This window comes from Chiloscyllium punctatum, chromosome 7 (assembly GCF_047496795.1).
Source record: "Chiloscyllium punctatum isolate Juve2018m chromosome 7, sChiPun1.3, whole genome shotgun sequence".
Classification (NCBI taxonomy): domain Eukaryota; kingdom Metazoa; phylum Chordata; class Chondrichthyes; order Orectolobiformes; family Hemiscylliidae; genus Chiloscyllium; species Chiloscyllium punctatum.
The window spans coordinates 65468175-65492442 of NC_092745.1; the positions used below are offsets into that span (position 1 = coordinate 65468175).

General features: G+C 37.3%; 1 protein-coding gene across 3 annotated transcripts in view; it reads right to left on the minus strand.

Annotated features, from left to right (window-relative positions):
- Positions 1 to 24268, minus strand: part of nek7 (NIMA-related kinase 7) — a 198896-nt gene that overhangs the window by 12810 nt on the left and 161818 nt on the right. For all 3 annotated transcript variants that reach the window (XM_072573882.1, XM_072573883.1, XM_072573885.1), the window contains 2 exons: positions 21431 to 21538; positions 14351 to 14445 (listed from right to left, as the gene is read on the minus strand). In XM_072573882.1, coding sequence (XP_072429983.1) covers positions 14351 to 14445; positions 21431 to 21538 — 203 coding nt within the window. The remainder of the gene's footprint in view (positions 1 to 14350; positions 14446 to 21430; positions 21539 to 24268) is intronic.

Here is a 24268-nt window from a genome sequence, read left to right on the forward strand (position 1 = left end):
GTTGTGGCAGTACAGGACATTGGTTAGGCCACTGTTGGAATATTGCGTGCAATTCTGGTCTCCTTCCTATCAGAAAGATGTTGTGAAACTTGAAAGGGTTCAGAAAGAATTTACAAGGATGTTGCCAGGGTTGGAGGATTTGAGCTAAAGGGTGGGGCTGAACAGGCCACGGCTGTTTTCCCTTAAGCGTCGGAGGCTGAGTGTGACCTCTATAAGGTTTACAAAATTATGAGGGGCATGGATAGGATAAATAGACAAACTCTTTTCCCTGGGGTGGGGGAGTCCAGAACTAGAGGGCATAGGTTCAGGGTGAGAGGAGAAAGATATAAAAGAGATCTAAGGGGCAATGTTTTCATGCAGAGAGTGGTACGTGTATGGAATGAGCTGCCAGAGGATGTGGTGGAGGCTGATACAATTGCAACATTTAAGAGGCATTTGGATGGGTGTATGAATAGGAAGGGTTTGGAAGGATATAGGCCAGGTGCTGGCAGATGGGACGAGATTGAGTTGGGATATCTGGTCAGCATGGACGGGTTGGACCAAAGGGTCTGTTTCCGTGCTTACATCTCTATGACTCTATCTTGCCAATCGCCTCACAATTACATTTCACTAAAGCTGCAGTATTGTATGATACAAACTAATTTTGCCACAGTAAGTTAGTCTTGTCTGCAACAGTCAATGTATCCTTTTAATAATGTTTTAATGCAGCCAATCAACCCCGACACTGAAAATTAACTCGAAGTGTGCGCCTTGCTGCTTCAGTGGTTAGTTATTTGAAATTTGGAAAAGCAAAGATTTCAATTCAATGACTTTACTTTCGCTTCGTCCCTTTCGTTAATCTCTTTACCAATTCGATATTTCTTTTCTCATCAATTTCTCTTGTTATATCTAAACAACATTGAATTCACTGAATAGAATTTACACCTCCTTCTCAGTCGTGCATTCTAAGTTCATAATCCTTCAATCTTATTGGTTAATGAGATATACACTGTGCTTCACTGAGGTCTCAAATTCCTCTTTCCTTTCTTATATCAACTCATACTTTCAGCAACTTGCCATATAAAAAATATAAACACCTGAATTGGGACAGTAAAGTCTAACAGGTATCATTAGATGTTGAACCATAGTAAATGATGGTTTAATGCTATAAATGTGAGTGCTTTAAATTATTTCACCTGAATTGCTTCCCTTTGTGCTATGACGAAAGCTTCCTTCGCTGTAATTCATATTTACTGCACTACTGAAGACCTCATTATCATTTTTCATAAGTGAATCCTATTGCAACTATTTACAGACAGTTCCACAATACAAAGCAGTACAACAGTTTGTCAAGGTACAAGATGAAATATTATTTTCTCCCCCGTAGAGGTATTTGGTTTTATGTGTGATTCTAATGTATAAACTATCCGAGAAAGGCAGACTTATGACAGGAATGAGGAAGACAAATTAGTTTTGAATACAAAACAAAAGACTGAGGACATTGAGTAACATAGATGCAAAAAAAAATTAGAATTGATCCCTCCAAAGAGGGATCCTTTATTTATCATTCAGTAAAAGCTGGGTGAAAATATTAGAAGCCTGGAGATTGTGATTTCAAGTCCTAATTCAGAAAGTGAACACATATCCTTGATTTGTGCAGTTCTGAGAGGGTGCTGCACAGTCACAGATAACATCTTTCAAAGGTTATGTTAAACTAACATTTCAGCAGCTCTCCAAAATGTCGATAAAATTGTACTGTTTAAACAGCCTGGTGCTCTGCCAACATGTATTCCACAACCAACATCACAAAAATCTAAATGAGACATTTATCCCATTGCAGTTTGTGAAACCTAACCATGCATCCCTAAAATACTAACAGTGAATACACATTTGTGAAAGGTAACTAATCAGCTATAAAATGTTTTGGAATGTCCTGGGGTTGTGAAACGGGCTAATTAAATGAAATTTGCTTCTTTGTGATCATGTCCATCCAATATTTCTGCAATAACACTCAGTGTAAAAAAGTAAATCTAATACGTTTATGTTCTGAATTTTATTTAAATATCTGTGGTATAATAAATAAGTTCCATCAGCTGGAAGACAGACAGACTTAAATGATGGAACGCTATCACATCTCTCAGAAATGTCACAAAATGCTGAATTACTCTGATATATTGTGACTATTATGCTACCAAATGTGCTAGCCAAGTTGTGCACAGCAAGATCCCACATTGCAACAATCAGCTCGCTACCAGTCATATATGTTTAGTGCTGTTGGCCAGAACACTCAGTGCATTTTTTTTGGCAGTAGTGTGCTAGAATCTTTAATGTCCTCCTGAACCACAGGGCTCCAGTCTAACATCTTATCTCAAGAATGATACTCTGTCAACACAGGAAACTTTCAATACTGCACAGGAGTGTCAGCATCAATTATCAGAATTTCTGAAGCGGCTGGATAATTAGTGACTCGCAGAGTCAATGGTGATCCAGTCAGCTTTACTTATGGGAATAGCTTTTCACCGGAAGAATTAAGAATCCTGGATTGTTTGGAAATTTACATGTTGAATACTTATGATGTTATACACGTGGCTTCAGAATTGTGACTAAAAGCTTCAGGTATTTAATTTCAATTTCCTCTGGTTGTTAAAGTTCACTCCCATAATTTCTTGAACTATTTAATGAATGGGATTGGAGTCTTCAAAGTTTGATGAAGCAATTATTTACAACAACTGAATTCATCAAAAATAAGTTTTAAGTGGATTATCATCTATAATGGCAATCACACAGAAGTGAAACAGCAAGACATTGATTTTCTGTACATAGGCATCTGCCAATTTAAAAGTATATTCAAATTTGTATTCAACAATATTGAAGTAAAAGGTGTGTTGTTTGGATTTTGAGTTGGCAGGTGAGAGACACAGAGGGAGGAGGAAGAGGCAGATTGTAATACACAACCCTTACTTTAGGCAAGTTAGATATGGCAAAAACAATAACTGCAGATGCTGGAAAGCAAATACTGTATTAGTGGTGCTGGAAGAGCACAGCAGTTCAGGCAGCATCCAACGAGCAGCGAAATCGACGTTTCGGGCAAACGCCCTTCATCAGGAAGGGCTTTTGCCCGAAACGTCGATTTCGCTGCTCGTTGGATGCTGCCTGAACTGCTGTGCTCTTTCAGCACCACTAATCCAGTAAGTTAGATATGGCAACCATACCTAGAGAACCGAGAATAGGAATTTGAGAGATATGGTGGGTAGCACCGAAGTAACCTTTGTATTCTCAATTAATTCCATCAACTATGTTAAACCTGAATTAGAATGGTTCTTAAAGCTGTACAATATGAATGGCAACCTTGTTCAGGAATCATTTAAAAGTTTTTATTTATAAACAGTAGCCAAAACAGCTTAATACAGAATTGAATATTATTGGACCAATCAAATAAAATCTGACCTGTTCAATGGCATCTGATTTAATACATCGACACACACAGTTATTCATGATTCCCAGCCATGATGTTTCTGGTTTTTTGATTTCTACAAGTGCAGTTAGTGCAGCATTTACAATCCAGTCTAATACTGTCTCCCTCCATTTATCAGGGCAGCCCTGCTGACAGTCATGAATGTTTAAGAATGGTTTAATTAAAGAATGCTAAATCACTGAAATGCACACATACATGCATGTAAGCAACAAGCAGAATATTATGTATTATTTTGTTCTAAATGGCAAAATACTAAACCTGCATTATGTTTGTGTTGGACACATAATAGAAAACCACTGACACTGTTTAACAAGAAAAATATGCTCATGCTGCAATCAAATGTTTATTTATATCTAAGAATGAAGCATTTTTGTCAAATGGGCAACCTGAATAGTGCACAATTACTGGTTTAAAATTTCAGTATTCGGAACATTCAGTTTTATTTGAATATTTTGAAGACAAGAGCAAAGTGTCTCAAAAACAGGTAGATTATTATTTGAAAACAGATATACTTGACAAAATAAGCAAGGCATGTAGCAATGTTCAATGTCTATCCTGTTGGGTGGATCGTGTGGAATATTACATGCACATATCTCCAAACAGTAGATTTTAGAGTCCTCCGTGCTCTCTTCACTGATGGTGACTCTGTCCTTGGGATTCAGTACTAGTATCTTTTAAATCCCTTAACATACACAGCATCAGTGCTGCAGTGAGCAGTGTGGTGCCCTAAAGTCAGTCACCCTTTTCTGCATGTGCTAATAAGTTTGATTTTCAAAGGACAATGTGTACATTCCCTAGACACACAGACCTTCTGCGAAACACATAGACCATCCTATGCTACTCAGTGAGCTTAAGCAGGAACAGGACAAGCTGAAAATGGCTCTCATCTGTCGGCTGCTCTCTGAAACGTATCCTTAACTGCTTCATTGCCAGAACTGGTATTTACATGACTGAGGTTCTAGATCAACATGGAGCATCCATCATTAAATTATTGTATTAATGTTGTTCAAATACTACTAGTACTTCAGTTGTGCCTTCCAGAAATAGATGAAATGTACAGAATATTATGTTGCTAAGTGCAAGTCTATAAAACATTTCAGACCATTACCGATAGAAAGCAAATTCACTGAAGAGTTAAACTGGGCATATTTTCATGCATCTTCTGCTTTGACAGATGAAAAATGTCAACTGTCCTGTTTTTATTTTCTAGCTTTTGCACTATTCATCTGGTTCATTAGTGCATATCGCTGCTGCCCCTGACAGCTGCTTGCCCTCTCTTCCCAGCAACTGAATTTTTCAGGCTAATTTGATTCTCCTCACTGAGACGATCACTGAAATGATTGACTTGCTCCCTGACCTCAAGGGTCCAACTTTCCTTATTAGTATTCCTGGTGTGTTCAAGGTAAGGGAGAGCAGTGTCTGTCTTCAGGGCTGGTGGCTGCACTCTCTCTTTTACTGTAAGCCACCAACCTACAACCTTCTAAGGAGGCAACTGCTGCTCTGTACAATGAAGGAAACATGTAAAACCTCATCTTCAGATGTCAAGGTCCGTGTAGATGAGTAACTGATTTATACTATCAATTTATGCAAATAATTTATGACACTGAACAACAAGGCATTAATTAATGCCAGGAAATCATCCTATTGCATCATTTTCACAGTCTAGACACTTATGCAATTTTTACACCGATCAAACTTCAGTTAAAAAAAATGGCACTACTCATTCAAGCAGAGCAAACAATCTTGTTTCAAAAATTATTGACATAAACTATCTATTGATAAAATAGAAAATATTTTCTGAATTGCAAATTAAAAAATGGTACTACTCATTCAAGCAAAGAATCTTAATTTCAAAAATTATTGATGTAAACTATTGATAAAATAGAAAATATTTCCTGAATTGTAAAATAACATGAACCATTCGATGCTGCGTTGTACTTATGAAATGCTTTTCAAAGGTATAACAATAGTCCAATCAATGCAAAATGAGCAAACAATTTCCATTTTGCCTCCCTCCTTCTCCTGGCCTGAACCATCATTTTTCATAGCATGTGGACTAAAACACTACTCCACAGTGATTACAGCCAACATAGACATGCAAGTACTTCATATCATATTATGATGAATACCTCCAGAGTTGACTAGACATACCTTACATATTAGTCTAGATTGTGCTGTCAGCAGCGACAATGACACTCGTGGCTGACCTCGAAGATTGCTTTCCACAATGATCTAGCAATCTCTGCCATGTAGATTTCAACTTTCTCAATAATTATTTGAATCTGGTTCCAATCAAGGGGATCTCCAGCTGTTCAGTAACAGTGATGTCATCAAGCAGGGCAAGCTGCACTGATTACACTTTAGAATGCTTATGCATGTTACATGCTAAAATATTGTAAACACTTTAAAATTTTAAGAAAACTATGGTATTAACATAATGAATAAAACTGAGAGAATGTAAACAAAAAAGTAATCTTCTGGGCCACAGCTGTTCAGCAACTTGATGCAATGTTAAAAACCTCAAACCTGACTTACAAGGGGTGTGTGTGTTTTTTTATAATATTACAGTATAAAAGGGGATGTCCCATCCTGTTGTAATATCTAGATACTGCCATCTGCACAGACTTCAATAAGCACGGGAACAGCATGAAATCACTGGCAACATAAGTAATTAAACATGGAAATTAAATAAGTCTGAACTCCAGAAATTATTGTTAATCTCAGAGGGTATTGAAAACACTCTAAGAATTTAGTGCAGGTGAAAGGTCACTGATGGGAGATCTGCCGCATTCAGTGCTATTCAGGCATTTAAAGTGGCTAGCAGCAGGACTTCCATGGGATCAAGAAAACCAGGGGCAGAAATTTACCCCACCCTCAAGAGCCAGAGGCTGGTAGATCTTCATCACAAGAAACATCACTGCTGGAGGGATGTACCTGCAAACAATGCACCCAAAGATGCAAGATCAACAAAGGACACCAGGCTACAGACGTGAGAGTGGGATGAGAATTGTGGAGTAGAAATCAACAGTGAGTAGAGTTCATAGGCTAATCATAACTTTTCTCTGAAACCCTTTTTCTGCTGCCTGGTCCCTCAATGAGGACCCCATTTGGGGCCCCACAAGCAAATAGGACTTCCCTGTCTATGGCCGGTGGGATACTAGTAATGGCAGGGGGCTGTCCTTAAATGAAGGGTTCAACTGATGACTAGGTAGGAAGGCTGTATATGGATCTTTTCAGCTGGGACTTCACGGAGACAGAACTGGATCTCCACCCGTCCCTCCCACGCAGTCAGATGTCTGACTCTGTCTCCAAACTTGTTGCAAGTTCTTTCATTTTCACTTTCATCAGAGCAAACTCTGGGCTATTATTTTGCATAACATTTAAAATATGCTCAGAACAGAATATTCTAGTCTAACTACTTGAACCTTTGACATTTCAGGATGTTTTAAAACCTGAATACTTCTGGACAGGTACACATATTTCAATTTCCAACACATGGCTTTTCACATCCAGTGAGGTACGTGCAATATGTCTGAACACCAACGTGAGTTGTGATCACCTATCTCTGAATAAAACTGGGATCAAACAATGGACCATCACAATCTGATTATGTGCATACCATCCATTACTGTACCCATATCTTACCAATTTTTGTGTTTCAGGATGACTGCTCAGTTAATCAGCTGATATTAACTTTTCAAATTTGATCAGGATTCAGGGAATTTAAACATGTATCTTTTCATCTAAAATAGAGCTGCCAAACCAACATATTTTGAAATAAATCACTGGACGTTTGTGTTTGAATCAAGTGGTTTAGCATCTCCCTCATGTACCTTTTGAAGATATTTCTATTGAAACTGTTATGCCAGATTTAAGCTCCTGTCACCCGTCCATACCTAAATAACTGAGCTGGGACAATAGGCCGAGATCTCATTAAGCATCACAAGTTCCTTTAAAATCATATTGCAAGGAACATTACAATTTTATAAAATCTTATATCTGCAATGTTTTGGGACTGTGTCCTCAATCAGGATAAGATGAAACAGGTTATATGATCTCTTCTGAAATCTGCCTGACAGCAGTCCTGGGTTATGTGATTGCTAAAGATTACAGAGAAGCTCAGCTTGTTTGAGAGAAAATGCAATACGTTAAATATGGAGACAATGGCAGCAGCAACATGCTTACAACAATTAGACTGATGGTCTCCAAAGTTCCAGGAAGATGTCTGGAATGTCAGGTTGTAAACAGTTAAGCTTTAATCTGTCAATTTACTTCAGAGTAAGAGTGTATTGGGGTAGTAAGAATGGTGAATAACAATTTATTCCTAATACCAAACCCATATAATTCACATTGTCATGGGATAAGGTGATGAGGGGTTGGGGGTGGGGTGTGAGGGGAGGAGAGGGTTTCAAACATATTCCTGAGATTCACAGATGCAGGAAGAAGTCTGCCAGTATCTGTGGGAGAACAAGCAGCTGGAGGCTGAATGTCTCTAAGATTCACCATACTGAGATGCAGTTGGGAACTCACTCGAACTGAAATGACCAAATTTGAGAGGATTTGAAACAAGAATGGAAGATCCATCTAGTATGCTCTGGACAGAGTATCCAGGAAAAGTCCTAACCATGAAAGTCAGTTCTGCAGTTTAATACTATCAGGCAGGAAAAGAAAATAACTCAAAGTAAATCCTCTGGAAATAAGAATTATGTTGGATTGGTTTAGGGAGAATTGAACATCGACTTAAAGACAAGTGTAAAGCACAACCGTGAATTTGTTTCTCTCAAAGAGAAAATATTTGTTCTGTAGTTTAGATCAGGAAGGGTGACCAGAAGATCAAAGATGTAGGTGCAAAATTAGGCCATTCAGCCTATCTAGTCTGCTCTGCCATTTGATTATGGCTGATATATTTCTCAATTTCATTCTCCTGTTTTCTGCTTGTAACCCTTGATCACTTGACAAATTTATCTCTGTCTTAAAGACACTCAATGACATGGCACCCACAGCTCTTTGTTTCAATGAGTCCCACAGATTCACCATCCTCTGGCTGAATGAACCGAGACAATGAGGAATTTAAAGGATCATTTTTTCACTCTGAGCATGTGCCTTTAGATCCTCGTCTTTCTTACCAGTGGCAACGTCCTCTCAATCCAGGCCTCTCGGTGTTCTAAAAGTTTCAATGAGATCCCCCATATCCTTCTAACCTCCATCGAGTACAGACCCAGAGTACTCAACTGCCCCCCATATGACAAACCCTTCATTCACTGGATCATTCTTGCGAACCTCCTCTGGACCCCATTCAATACCAACACATACTTCCTGAGATACAGGACCCAAAAATGCTCAGTTTTCTAAATGCAAGCTGACCATTGCCTTATACAGCCTCAGCAATACATCTCTGCTCTTGTATCCTAGCCCTCTAAAAACGAACGCTAACATTGCACTAGTCTTCTTTACTTCCTACTAAGCCTGAATGCTAACACTAAGAAAATCCTGAACCAGGAGTCCCAACTTCCTTGTGCTTCAGATTTCTGAAGCTTTCCTCCATTGAGAAAATATTTGACACCTCTATTCTTCCTACCAAAGTGCATAACTTCACATTTTTTCCCCATGTGCCACATCTTGGTCCACTCTCCTAACTTGTCTAAATCTTTATGTAGCCTCCATACTTCCTGAAGACTATCCATCCCTCCATTTATTTTTGTGTCATCTGCAAACTTAGTAATAATATCCTCAGTTCCATCTTCCAGCATGAACAGTTGCAGTCCCAAGAGTGACCCCTGAAAAACTCCACTCATCATCAGCTGCCACCCTGAAAAGGATCCCTTTATCAGCACCCTCTGCCTCTGAGAATTATCTATCCAAGCCAGTGTCATAGGCTCTTATTGTATTCAACAGCCTCCTGTGCAGTACTTTGTCAAAAGCCTTCAGGAAATCCAAATATATCACATCCACTGACATCCTTTGTCTACAGGAGAATCATACCAGTGTTGCTTGCTGTAAGCAAAGCTCCTGCATGGCAGAATGTATTTCAAATACCTGACCTAAACACTGCATGGAAGGTAAGGATTGTATGTAATTTTCAGAGTTTGATCATTGTGCTTCTACAGAAGACAGAAAATAATAGACAAAAATAGCCTCCTTCAAAATTTATGACCTATACGTTTTGCTCTTTTCCTTCTGAGGATTGCAGTTTTATTGACTAGCATTACATCAGAAAAAAATGCAAGCAGACTAAGGATATAAATAGCCTTTAATAATAGCATGCAGACAGGATTGGCTTTAGTCTCTGTGAAAGATAGTATGATCCAAGTCCGATCATACCATCCTTGCATTTAGTGAAAGTTCAAAATGCTTTTTACAAGTTGCTAATCTCTACGGGGATGATAAAAGAAGCAAAACACAACATAAAACATTATAAAGAACTTCTGTGCATATTACAAGTTTATCTGCAAATGTAGCACTCAACACTTAGCTAGATAACATACCCAGAGACAACTATGAAATGGAGTGTTGAAAACAAACTTTGAATTTGCTTCAATCACCTTACTAATTGTGTCCTTCATCTGACTGTGCTCAGTATAACTTCATCACCAAATAACACCAACAAAATAAATAATTCTTGTGTAATCAAGTTCATGCTAAAAGCCATGTTTGACTATTACAGCTTTCCTTTAGCATTATAAAAGCAATGCTAAAACTGTGTGTACGGAAGGGCCATTTTGTATGAGCTGAAAGGAACTATCCCCTTGCCCAATTAAACTACATTTATTCTATTCTCCACACAAATAGTTTTGAGCTGTAACATGCTACTATAGTCACTCAGACACTTCTTCCCCTTCCCTGAGGTACAAAGCAAAAACTAAGAATTTTCACAACACAGAATGGGCGAAAAATCAGAAATACTGGAAACTCATATCTAAATTGATCAGTGGTACAGTATAAATCTTCAGTCATGCTAGCATCATGCAGAAACATAAGAATATATCCTTCTCAACACAGTTTAGAAATTTTGTCTAAGAAGGGACATTACGATCGTAATAAGGGGATTGCACCAGTGTTAGCATCTAGAAGTCCAATTCATTGTTAATTGGTGCCACCAAAAGATATTCGTTTTGGCAAGAAATGCAATTGCCTTCATTTTAGTTTTTATTTATGTTTAAGGATAACTGATTGGTAAATTCCTGTTAAGTATTATTTTAGTTTTTTGCTCCCCAAAACAATTGAAGTGTTTACATTGAAAAGATCATGATATAAAAGAATTCCTAAAACACTTTGCATAATACATTATGGTTAAGAGATTAGACTATGTCATTAACACTAGCAAAAGAGACAGCAACACAGATGGTTACAACATGCTATAAAATACGATTGGAAAGGCTACATTTTGGCTGTTGAATTAACTTCCCTACATTATCACTGCAATTACCCCTACTTTGGATTCAAGTAAACGACTAAATGAAAGATTAGCACCATCAAGTAGGGGAATTATGGTGATGACTATTCAATATTTTTATGCAAAACAAACCTCCCAAAATGATTGGATAGTGCTAAGAAAGCATTTATCAAGCAAAATTCTAAATTCACTTGCCATATTTTGGACGAGTTTTAACACAATTTGGCCAGCATCCAAATGCAAAACACACCAGGATGGCAGTGGGTTCAATCTCAGATGGAAGAGAAAGGTGGAAGATAAATACTACTGTTGCCCTGCAATTAACACAGCATTAGCTAATCCAACTGCATAGTGGTAGCAGTTTTGCTTTGGACAGAACTGTCTTCCTGGATGATGGCAGCTATTATTACACAAGCCGTAAAACATAAGGGAAAGCAGATCACAACTCAAGTTGTTTTATTGCAAACTTATTTAGTTAAAATGTAGACATTACAGGCAAAACAATCCAGTTGCCCTAAGGTGGTCTCATTCTAGAATCATTGCAATCTTCACAGTATTCTTTATAATGGTTTGATGAATCTGACAGTATGCTACACTACTTCTGAGTGCAGGTAAAACTCTGCAACATTGCATTGAGAAATGGCAGGTTTATTTCCCAAAGTTATTGTAGCAAACTCTTTCACAAGTTTTTTTTAAAAATTGGTATCCGCTTTTAATTTTACTTTTTTAAAAAGTTAACATTTTCAAACTTTGCTGGGGGGGGAGCCAAGAATTTTGACCCAGCGACAATAAAAGAAAGGGTGTATAATTCGGAGTCACGATAGTGTGCAGTTCAGAGGAAAACTGATGGTGGCACTCCTGTGCAGCTGCAGCCCTTGTCCTATGAGATGGTAGGGATCATGACTTTGTTGGCAGGTTCGGTAGGCAGTTTGGAAGGCAATTGCAATGTTTGCATTCGTTGCAAAAGATCAAGAATGCAACAGCAGAGATGTACTGCTGAGGCTGTATAAGGCTCTTGTCAGACTGCATTTGGAATACTAGCAGCAGTTTTGGGTCCCGTACCTAAGGAAGGATGTGCTAGTGTTGGACTGGTCCAGAGAAGATTTAGAAGAATGATCCCAGAGATGAAGGACTTGTCATATGAAGAGCAGTTGAGGACCCTCGATGGAATTTAGAAAATTGAGGGGAATCTCACTGAAATTTACAGAATACTGAGAGGCCTGGATACAGTGGACACGGAGAAAATGTTTCCTGCAGTAGGAGAGACTAGGACATGACAGCACAGCTTCAGAGTGAAGGGATGACCGTTTAGAACTGAGATCAGGAGGAATTTCTTAGCAGAGGGTGTGAATCTGTGGAACTCTTTGCAGAGGTCAAGTGATTGAGTGAAGTTAAGACAAAGATAGGCAAGTTCTTCAGTTCTGAAGGAGGGTCACTGGACCTGAAATCTTAACTCTGATTTCTCTGCACAGATGCTGTCATACCTGATGAGCTTTTCCAGCAAATTTTATTTTTGTTTCTGTTTTCACTTATTTTGAAGGCTTCTATCTTAACTTCAGCCCTATATCTTAATATTTTCTGTAAGTCAAAATAGTATCAGAGCATGGCAACATCTTACAGTTCTTACTGTATTTGTTTGTTAAATTCCTGCCACACCAAGCTTCATCAGGCTAACACTTAGAGTCAAACAATTAAAGGAGCCTCAAGCTGCAGATACTGCAAATCTGAAACAAAAGCAGAAATTGCTGGAGAACCTCAGATCTGGCAGTATCTATTAAAGCTGTCATTTTGGTAAGCAGAGAAACCAATTATATTCAACTTCTACTTCCAATTCTTACCCACATTTAATCAACTCGCAGTATGAATTTACATAGAGAAGTTAATGCTCAGCCTGGGATCCTTTATGTCCAAACTAATTTCAAAACTTCAGTCTATTGATAGGCGATGGATCAAATACGCATCATATTTGTGTGAAAACATATTTAAATAGAAAATCAGGAACCACAGAATGTGGATTGCATGCATTGTCTTAAAAACAAGCAATTTATGGGAAAGGCTTGATAATGCATATGATTGGACAACCAGGTCAGCATTTGTAGCATGTCCAACTAGGTGTGTCATTGGGAAGGGCTGATTGTCGAGACCCATGCTGTTCGGAGGTCACCAAAATAGACATTGAGATTTGTTAAGGAAAAATAAAATCTCATGAGCAAATTGTGTGTTATGGGTTAGAGTCAGGATTAATTTTATTATTTTGTTGGAGTTGTGCCAGAATTGATTTTTGAATAATCAAGGACGTGTAATATTAATTTTAGTTAAATGATCTTTAATTCCGAATATTTGCTAAGGTAGTTTGTCCCTTAAGAAGCAACTTGCAGTTTAAAAGCTCAAGAAAGATAACCAAGTAGAACACCTATTTTTCTGCAATCTTGTTAGCAGAACACAGAAGGACTTGTTTCAGTTCAGTTAACTAACTGCAGTTAAAAAAACATCTTTAGGTTCAACACCGAGAGTACATGAATACCATCTATTGTGTGGATAAAGATACATTTCAGTTTGTTTGGTGGATGGCATTTATCTTTGACAAGATCATAGGTGAAATATTTACTCAGGTCTCAATAACACAATCCTTCAATGGTTTATTCTCCAGCAAAATTATCTCTGTTGAGCATTCTAATTTTAACTTGGTTTGGATTATCTTATTTTTAATTAATTAATTTAGTATATAGATCATAGAATAGAGCATAGAAATTATATAAAAAATTATATTTAAAAAAACAGAAATTGCTGGAAAAACTCAGGCTGGTAGTGTCTGTGGAGAGAAAGCAGAGTTAGCACTTCAGGTCCAGTGACCCTTCTTCAGAACTGGCCATCACCACTGCTCTAAGTTTCCAGAGTTTAATACTAAAGGAAGTTTCATCTATCCATTTAACCAAAATGGTTTTAAAAAAGGGGCAACTGGTTTCAATTCTTCTCTCACGAAGTCTGCATGTGGATTACAGCCTGGCTGCTGGGATAAATGCTTATTCTTGCTCCAAGTTTCTTCTCGGCACACACATACCACTTTTGAGGAGCCAGATGTCTGAAGCCAACTATTTATAACAAACTGATGGAACTGGACAAATTATCAACTTTGCGCATTGTTTTTAAAAGGCTGACTGGCAAAAGTACTGGAATTTAAGAAAAGCAGTTCAATTGCATTATTTGACTAAAAGGGTGTACCAAGTGTGAATAGCTTATTGAAGAAACACAAACAACTTTCATTTTGAAAAGCATAACACATTTATGAGCAACAGATATCTCAGACATCTCAATTCATAAACATTTTGATGAACAACTTGATTACAAGGAATACAAGAAATGGCAGCAATTAATTTCTTGACCATTAGAAAGCAACAATAAAGTGAAAAAAAACACCAATTACTTTCTTGTGTCCAAGTTACTGTTCCATCTCAGATTAAATACAATCAACACATTAGAATGTTCATGCCTTCTAAGCTTACCTCATATAACAAACAACCTAGTGACCAAATGTCAGATTTGAAGTTGTATCCATTTTCATGTATTCTCTCCGGAGACATGTAGTACGGGGTACCCACTTTAAAAGAAAGAAAAGTTATGACATGTACACTACAAAATGCAACATTAAAAAGGATTACTTCTCAAATTTTACCTACATAAAAATGGTGCAGATTGGGTCACACAATACTGTATTAGTCCCAATGTGAAGAGACACATTTGTAGAAATTCCAAAGATACCCATACCAGCCCCCATTATGTCTGCAATGCTGAAGTAGAATGATGTTGAATAATCAACTTAAAATGAGCACTTACTATAGTGTTACATAGCATGTCAATTATTATCTAATATGATTCACTTAGTACCATGCTGAATCTAGTCTTTAAGTTAATCTGAAGAAAAGCATGAATAGCCTCAACATTTCAGATAACATCATCTGTATAGCGGTTTTTCTATTTTAGGTTAGAAGTTGATAAAACATTTTCTCAATCACACTCCCCCTCCCCGCCATGATATATTTGCTCCAAATGAATTAGCAAAATTTATTAAGATTTCGTGCACAATTAACATTTAAATGAATTTATCAGTCCAGAGCAAAGTGAATTGCTCTTTGACTAGTTTCCAAACTGTAATTGTTTTAAAAGAGTTTCACTGAATATTGAATGTTTCTTCATTATAATATGACATAGTATATTAAAGTCAAAATCATAGAGATGTACAGCATAGAAATAGACCCTTGGGTCCAACTCGTCCATGTTGACCAGATATCCTCAATTAATCTAGTTCCATTTGCCAACACTTGGCCCATCTTCCTCTAAACCCATCCTATTTATATACCTATCCAGGTGCCTTCAACATGTTATAATTGGACCAGCCTCCACCAGTTCCTCTGGCAGCCCATTCCACACACGCACAACCCTTTGCATGAAAAAGTTGCCCCTTCAATCCCTTTTAAATTCTTCCCCCCTCACTCTAAACCTATGCCCTCTAGTTCTGGACTCTCCATCCCAGGGAAAAGACCTTATCTATTTACCCTATCCATGTCCGTCATGATTTTATAAACCTCTCTAAGGTCACCCCTTTGTCTCCAAAGCTCCAGGGAAAAGAGCCCCAGCCAATTCACTCTTTCCCTATACCACAAATTGTCCAACTCTGGCAACATCCTTGTAAATATTTTCTGAACCTTTTCAAGTTTCACAACATGCGTCCTATAGCAGGGAGAATAGAATTGCATACAATATGCCAAAAACGGTCTAACTAATGTCATGTCCAGCCACAACATGACTTTCTAATTCCGATACGAAATGCTCTGACCAACAAAGGAAAGCATACTAAACACCTTCTTCACTATCCTAGTTAACTGAAACTCCACTTTCAAGGAAATATGAACCTCAGCAATACTCCCCAGGACCTTATATTAAGTGAAAAAGTCCTACCCTGATTTATCTTTCCAAAATGCAGCACCTTACATTTATCTAAATTTAAACTTCATCTGCCACTGCTCAGCCCATTGGCCCATCTGATCAAGATCCCGCTGTTTTCCGAGATAACCTTCTTCGTCGTCCACTGCACCTCCAATTTTGGTGTCATCTGTAAATGTATTAACTATACCAGCTGTGAATAACCAATAATTAAACTAAGCGTACACTAAATATCAAAACTATAAGCTCTTGAGGTGCAGTGGTATCCCTACCTCTGAACCATAAAATTCGGGTTCAAGTCCAACATATTCAGAAATGTGTAGCATAATAACACTTCTGAACAAGCCGATTACAAATGCCTACATCAAACAACGAATACCTAGCTCAAGTATAATCTGTTAGTATCTATATTCAGTAAAATCTTTGCCAAATGCAACAATTCTAGATCATAAATTAGATAAAGGTGAAACAAACTCAAATTACTCCAAAGTTTAAAATAGAGCATAAATACAACTGAACTACATTTTTGCATACACTGTACAATAATTTATCCAGTGATGATCACTATAAACCAACCGGGAAAGTAATAATAATGTTTCCTGCTAGTTCTGAATGTATTGATGCCATTTATAAATTAAATCTTAGTAACCAAGTTCTCTGCATTAGTATTGCTTTCAGAATTTCATAAACAATATAAATGCAAGCCAGCTTCCCTACACACTTGCTAATATATTCATTTTCAGAAATCAGAGCTTTAACAGATACAACCTTTTTTTTAATGCACAGAGGACCAACTTAGCTCTGCCTAAGTCAATCCTTACAACTACGTACAGAGCCAGCTAACGTGAATGGAAAAGGATAGTATCTGACAGTTATGCAGAGCTGCTAAAATCTAAGCTGAGGATAAAAGTAGAAAGCCACATTTAAGCAATTATTACCATAAATATGCATTTGGTCTGTCTGAACTGGGTCAACAATAATCACCTTTTGTGACCATAAAATGTGATACCAATAATTGGCAGTGAAAAACATGCAAGCTGGTGGATGTGGAGAACGCACAGGAAAATCTGTAGGGGGCAGGGAAAACATGCAGCTCCCAGCTTATTGAAAGTCAAAGTAATTCAACCAAGTAGCTTCAGAAATATATTGGCCGTCAAGCTAATCTGCTAAAAAAATCTTAAAATTGAATCATAAGAAATATCAATCATTTGCCAGCATTTCTAGAACTGAAGTATAATTTTACTACATGAACAAATGATGAATTTAGAATCTCTCCAAATTAAAAAAGTTACAGCTATGACAAACATGTTACCTAGATATTAAAAACAGTTCCGTTATGTGGAAATAAAAATTATTTATTGTTCAGAAGTTATAAATATATTGAAATACTTTCAATTTGTCAACATGTGTTCATAACTGGAAAATTTGATTTCAGCTTGAGATCCTAGATTCTATCAAAAACACTCAAAAACATGGAGTGATTAATCACTCCAGGACCGATCAACAGAGCATCCTTAAAATGACAATAGGTTAATTAAAACCAGTGACAAAAGATGACTTTTTAGCCAGCTTGCAAACATATTGATGTTTTGACTGTAAGATATTCATTCTCCCACAATTTACCAGACAGTGAATTTTAAATCAGAGAGGGCAGTTTAGAAAGACGCAAGCCGGAAGTTAACTTGGAGCACTGATGAGTAGTTCTTTCAGTTACAAAACCTGAGGAATATCCATGTGAAGATGGAGCAAATTTGATGATATGGAAAGAACTAAAATGATTTGGGAAGCTAATAAGCTTAAAGAAGTTAACATATGTTGCTCAGGTAATTTAGTAAAATTTTCTGCAAAGGCAAATTATGACAGCAACAAGTCTAGGTGCCAAAAACACCACTGGAATGAAATGAAAGAGGAATCAAAACCTCCAAGAAATGTACCCTATTGAAGTTCAGAATAATGAATAATAGGCTGTTTGGTATCCTAGCAATCTGACAAAGATTACATGTCTAATGTCTTAAGATTCCTAAAATTAGCAATTAAAGGGGAAAAACAAAACACACAAAATAAGGAATGATAATTCCTGTTGAAAAGTCATTTTACTTCCAGGATAATGTTTTGTAACTTTAAGAAAAAAAACATACTCTGACTTATTTGTCCAACCATATAAATTACTATATTGCACGATTATGTTATAAACTTATGAAAGAATTATACTTCCCAATGGCTTTTGTCTCAATTAGTACAAGTTTTATTTGAGTGAATTGAGATTTTATCAATGTATCAAGTTAAGGATGTGTTATGTGTTAGTATATGTGACAATCCAGAATAGTCACTAAGTTGTTCAACTTATGGCATTCTAATTACAGTTAGATATTTTACTCATGCTTTCAAACAATGCTTCAAGTCTTAGAGATATGTGACCCCAATGAATTCTAGTTCTTTGGTGCTCGCAAATAAACGTCTTCACTTCCCTCTGATAGTGATCAGTGGTTTTGAGGATGCCATAATGTACAGAAGGCAACTAGTTCCTCTGAAAATCCTAGAACTGAACTATTTCAAAGTTTTGACAAATACAACCAATATAGCAATCAGGACATTCTGGTTCTGAACTACAGCTGTGTCTCCACTTGTTTCTTGCTACCAACTGCCAAATGTGTTTGTTGTTTCTAATTTTCCTAACATTGCTCAGACTTCACACAAACTGATGCTATTATGAAGATTACATTTGCCGGTCATGATGGAGAATAGTCTCCTGCAAAATGTGAAGCGCAGTCACACACAAAAAAACTAGGATCCCAGCAAAATGAAGTCACAGACAAAATTCATAGACAATTAAAAAAAAGCTTGCAACACAGAAAATTTAACTTGATGTTGCTTATGTAGATTAGGGCAAAATAACTTGCAGACAGGTTTTATTTCAATGTTCCCAATAGATTATGTAATAATTATATTACAAAAACTATAATACAATAAATCACATGTCAAATGATACAAATTTAATTTTTTTTCTAAAACCCAATTGTTCACATGTAATACAATCTTTTACATCTGCTCTCAAAAGTAGATTTTTAAAACCAATAACTATTGAATTCTTTTGTCTTGCCATTAAAGCATATTCAGTGAAGATGCTATATGCTGAAGTACAAAGTTTTTTGTCATTGTTAAAATAATGTCCGCTATCATTTCACATTTTGTAATTCTGCAATATTATCTTAAACCTGGTGTCTGTGCTAACTAAAGACTAATAAAGTCTCAAAGTAGGAAAAGACCGCAGTAATACCACAAATTTGAATGACACTAAGATTTTGCATTTCCATTCTTCTCCATTGTTTTCAGATGTAACTCTAAAAAGTTTTTATTTCAGAATCCTTCAGCCACTTTGCCATTATTTTCCACACTGTTAGAACATTACAGCAGGACATCCAGTATCAGGCACCAAGTCTAGCATTCCTCAAAACCTATGCTGAACCAGTTCAGTTTGATTGCAGCAATATCATGCCCTCCCAGTGTGCAGTGCTTTTAGAATTATCATCTCGTGAAAAGTCTCAGGTCTTGCTCAGTGGGAAAGCATTATAGCACTGTAATAAATCTGATCAAGACTCAGCACCTTGTTGTGCGCAGAACTCAATAAAGCATTAGATTCAGTGTCTAGTACTAATTGTTGAGATTGGCAGTAAAATTTGGTTGCTAACATGCCAATTAGCAGAACGGTCACTGGAATACAGAAAAGTACACGATTTTAGTGTACAAATGCACAATTATGACACCTGAGGAAAGTCCACTGAATATTGAACCAATGCAAAAAATATTCTATTTTATTATCAAAGTTTTCATGGCTCAGTTGTGATCTTGTCCACTGAAAAAAGTTAGTTATTTCTCTAGAGAAAGCAATACCACAGAATCCAAAATGCACCAAACTTAATGGACAGTTTGAACCCATTGATGACATTTTGTTTTGAGGTTGGAGGAGGGGGCAGACAAGAGTGAGACAGACAGAGAGACAGACAGTAAACTTTCATTATTTTTGTTTTACCTCCAGCAGTTGGTGTGTTTCTTTCTTCTACAAGCTCAAAGATTGCAACTTGATATGATTTTACCAATTCAGCAACAAGTTAACTATTTATATAAATACATACAGTTAAACACACATGGTCGGGCAGGTGGTGTGCCATGATTACAACACGTGGGAGCCTGGAGAAACTCTAGTCCTGGACGATTATATCTGCAGAAGGGATCTGCAGCTTGTGAAACTTCAGTTCAGAGTTGTTTAGCTAGGGTATGAGATGTAATCGTAGTGGATTAGAAGTTTATGAAATGCAATATCGTTATTCAGAAAAGGACTGAGACAAAAAAGACACGGAGGCACATGTTAAATAGACTGACATCAAAATGCTATAATCTATTATTGCGGTGGTTTGTTACAGTTCACTCAGAGTTTCTGTGGCAACAAGCACTCTTATAGACTAGAGTGACAGATAGTGATAGCAAGTGCCCCAGCTTTCTTCCCATCATGACTTTGACTGAATCAATCTCACTTTTATAATGACATTAGCAGATGCTGTAAAGAGTTTCAGGTTAATACTCAACCTATTCAACTATGCTATGAATGCATCATCTTTGGTTATCAAGTCCCAGAGCTTCTGGTTTAGAAATAGGGATGCTATCTGCTATGCCACAAGACTTCCTAAACTATGATTAAGGGAGTAGTAATAATGCACTGAGAAAATCATGATTGGACAAGGTCAACAGGATTTTACAAGGAAATCACATTTGACAAATTTGTAGTAGTTTTTGTGAGAATACAACTAGTAGGGTAGGCAAAGGAGAGCCAACAGATTCAGCGTATGTAATTTCCAAAACACATTTGACAAGTGCTACAAAAATGGCGAATACACAAATTAAGGGATCAGTGAGTTGGAGGTAACAGATGAAATATTGATTAAGGGACAGGAAGCAGACAGTAGGAATAAAGGAGACACTTTCAAGTTTCTGAATTGTAACTAGTAGGGTGTTGCAGAGAGATCATGGGCTTCTGCTATTTAGAATCTCTATTAATGACATACACAAAGAATAGCACATCTAGGTTTGTTAACACAAAACAATAGGTATGAAATTAAGATGGGAGGAAAATGCTGCATTATTTGCAACAACCAGCTGCTAAAAATTGCTTTCAAATCTTAGCCAAGGAAAAAAAAACAATGCAAAAGTATTCACTTGAGGTATGCCTTTCCAAACCAAAATAGGATAGCAACATGATTTTTTTTTAAAAAGTAGCTGTCTGATTGTTCAAGGTTTTCTGCATTATAAACCCCTGAAAGGATCAATGGGTCAGCTCAGCATGTAGCCTTGAAGCAGTCTATTCATCACAAACTCTTTGGTCTTTATTACACTGTTGTGTAATCAGAGTTCTGTATCAGTAGTAAGATTGGATTTGTTACTTCCAGACATACCCTGTGTTATGGCAAAGGTCAAAGAAACAGGAAACCCCCTAACTGAACAAGGAAATAGATACACCTAATATCGGTTAGGGAGCATGCCTTTGCTGCATGCACGTTTACAACAGACATATGGTTTTGGTCACACTCTTAATGAAATGCATCCCACTCCTGTAATTAGATGGATTCGTGTTGTGCAGGGTTGCTCACCTAAAGAATGTGCTGCTGTAGTTTTCGAACTAAAGAATCTGCCCAATCCAAGGTCTCCCAGTTTAACTACCCCAGTTGCTGTAATGAACACATTAGCAGGTTTGATATCTGCAAGGAAACAAAATACATGTAAATAGATACAAAGTACTGACAATTTACTACATTTGGAAATATTTTATGAACAGCATAAGGTCTCATGGCTTTACCATTCAAATAAAATATTTACATTTGCTTCCCAATGGCAGGAAAATAGGAAACCTCTTTTATATATATTTTAGTTCTCAAATACATGAAAACTTAATTGTTTGCATTTTAGTTGAAAATTGATGAAACAATAATCATAATCTAGTTATATGGGTTTTGAAAATATATTTCAAAGAGTAAAATTCGTTCATTAAAATCGTCCAAAATTGCTTGCCTTCCCCATTTCTATATTTTTCGTATTGTCCCTGGAGGGCACTTCATTTACGTCCCTAACCATAGTTCCATGGGCATTCAAACACAGACCATGGATACAGTCTAGATGCTTCCAGGCACTACGGTGTGAAACAGATAAACTAAAAATGGATTAAGACGATGCAGTTGGAGTAAACAATTTCTCTCAACATTCTGTCACATCATTCTAACGTACCTTTCACTGCAATGCAACAGGATTCCTAAACCTCTGACAATATGATTCTATACTATTTTCTACTGTTTAAACAAGGGTATCCAAAGTTTATTCATTTTTCATATTTCCTTCTCCAGTTGTAGAAAACACAAGGTTTTGGCAACTATTGAATTCCACAGTCATTTATAAATCAACGGATATGGAATCATGGGCACAAATGTGAAAACTGGCACCTCAAGCAGCTGACATTCTTCAGACTATTTATTTTTAAATTATTTCATGAGATGAGGACATTGCTGGCTGTACAAGCACTTATTACCCATTGGTAGTTGTCCTGAGGAAGGTTGTGGTGAACTGCCTTTTGAACCACTGCAGTCCATTTGGTTACACCCGCAATGACATTGGGGAGGTAGTTCCAGGATCCTTACTCAGTGACAAGGAAAGACCAGTGATATATTTCCAAGTCAGGATGGTGCACAGTTTGGAGGGGAATTTGCAGGTGATGGAGCTCCAATGCATCTGCTGCCCTTGTCCTTCTAAATGGTAGGCATCATGGATTTGGAAAAAGTGCTGTCTAATGCTACCGTAGTAAATTTCTGCAGTGCATCTTGTCGCTGGTACACTTTGCTGCTAACGAGTTTTGGTGGTGGAACAAGTTAATGTTTATGGATTTGCCAATTAAGCAGCTGCTTTGTGCAAGTGTTATTGGAACTGCACTCATCGAGTCAAGTGGGGAGCATTCCATCACACTCCTGGCATTATGCCTTGTATATGGATGACAGCTCTGGGGCTTCAAAAGATGAGTTAATGGCCTCTGACTTGCTCATGTAGCCACATCAATGATGTGGCTGGTCTATTTCAGTTCCTGGTCAATGGTAACCCCCAAGATGTTGATAGTGGGGATTCAGTGATGTTAATGCCATTGAATGTAAGGGTCAATGGACAGATTCCCTCTTGCTGGAGATGCTTATTGGTTCGCATGTGTGGCACAAGTGTTACTTGCCACTTGTCAGCCCAAATATTCGGCATGAGAAATCATAAATGGTGCTGAACATTGCTCAATTGTCCCCAAACATCACCACTTCTAACCTTTTGATGGAAATAAGGACATTGACAAAGCAGCTGAAGGTGGTTGGACAAAGGACAATACCCTGAGAAAGTCCTGCAGAAATGCCCTGGAGTTGCGATGACTGACCTCCAACCACTTCCATTGTGCCGCATATGACTCCAACCTGCAGTCACTTTCACACACTTCTGTATTTGAACTAAGGTTGTAGTAAGATCAGGAACTGATAAAATGCAGATATTGTTTCAAAGTTATTGAGGAACACAATAATTCATATTCACTTTATCTTAAGTCATCTCTTGCACATCAAGGGCCCTATCCTGATGAAGGGCTTATGCCTGAAACGTCAATTCTCCTGCTTCTCGGATGCTGCCTGACCTGCTGTGCTTTTCCAGCACCACGCTCTCGATATCAAGGGCCCAGACAAAATTAATTTGACAATAAGTGAAAGACAAAGAAATAAACTTAATGTTGTATCAATAAGGAGCCATATTGATAATAAGATATTCCCATACTAGTTTTAAAAACAACTAGAGTATCAGTTGTCAAAAATAAACTAGATACAATGAAATCAGCTCAAGTGCAAATTAGTTTCAGTCTGGGCAATGCAAATGCCTCATGTCCATGTCACAGTTGCAAAGAGGTTTTCATTCATGCTGAGACTTGGGCCTTCAAACCACTACATATGTCCAGGCTCTCTCTGCAGCTTTCATCTTTCCTAGAAATGATCCATGAGTTATTGAATATTTCAATCTGCAAAAGTACATCCGACAATCCCACAGAACTATTGGTATTAATATTTGCCGGAAACTACTAGTTGGCATTCTGAAGAGATGATTACTTCCATCCACTTCCACTGTAATTTTCACTTATGGAGAGCATCAAGCACTGAAGCTGGAAGGGAAGTTTAAGTAGGAACTTAGGAAGGAGTGAAGTAAACAGAAAATGAGCATGAACTGAAGTAGTTAGGAAATAAGACATGGATATGAAGAGGCAGGAATGAAGAATGAAGAAAGAATGAGAGAGTAGGAAGCTTTGGCAGGACCACCGAAAAATTTACATTAGATAAAGCATATAGGGAAGGATCAAGCTGTACAGGAAGAAAATGGACAAATGGGGCTGAAAATGAGGAACAGAACAGCAAGGAATAAATGTGCATTTA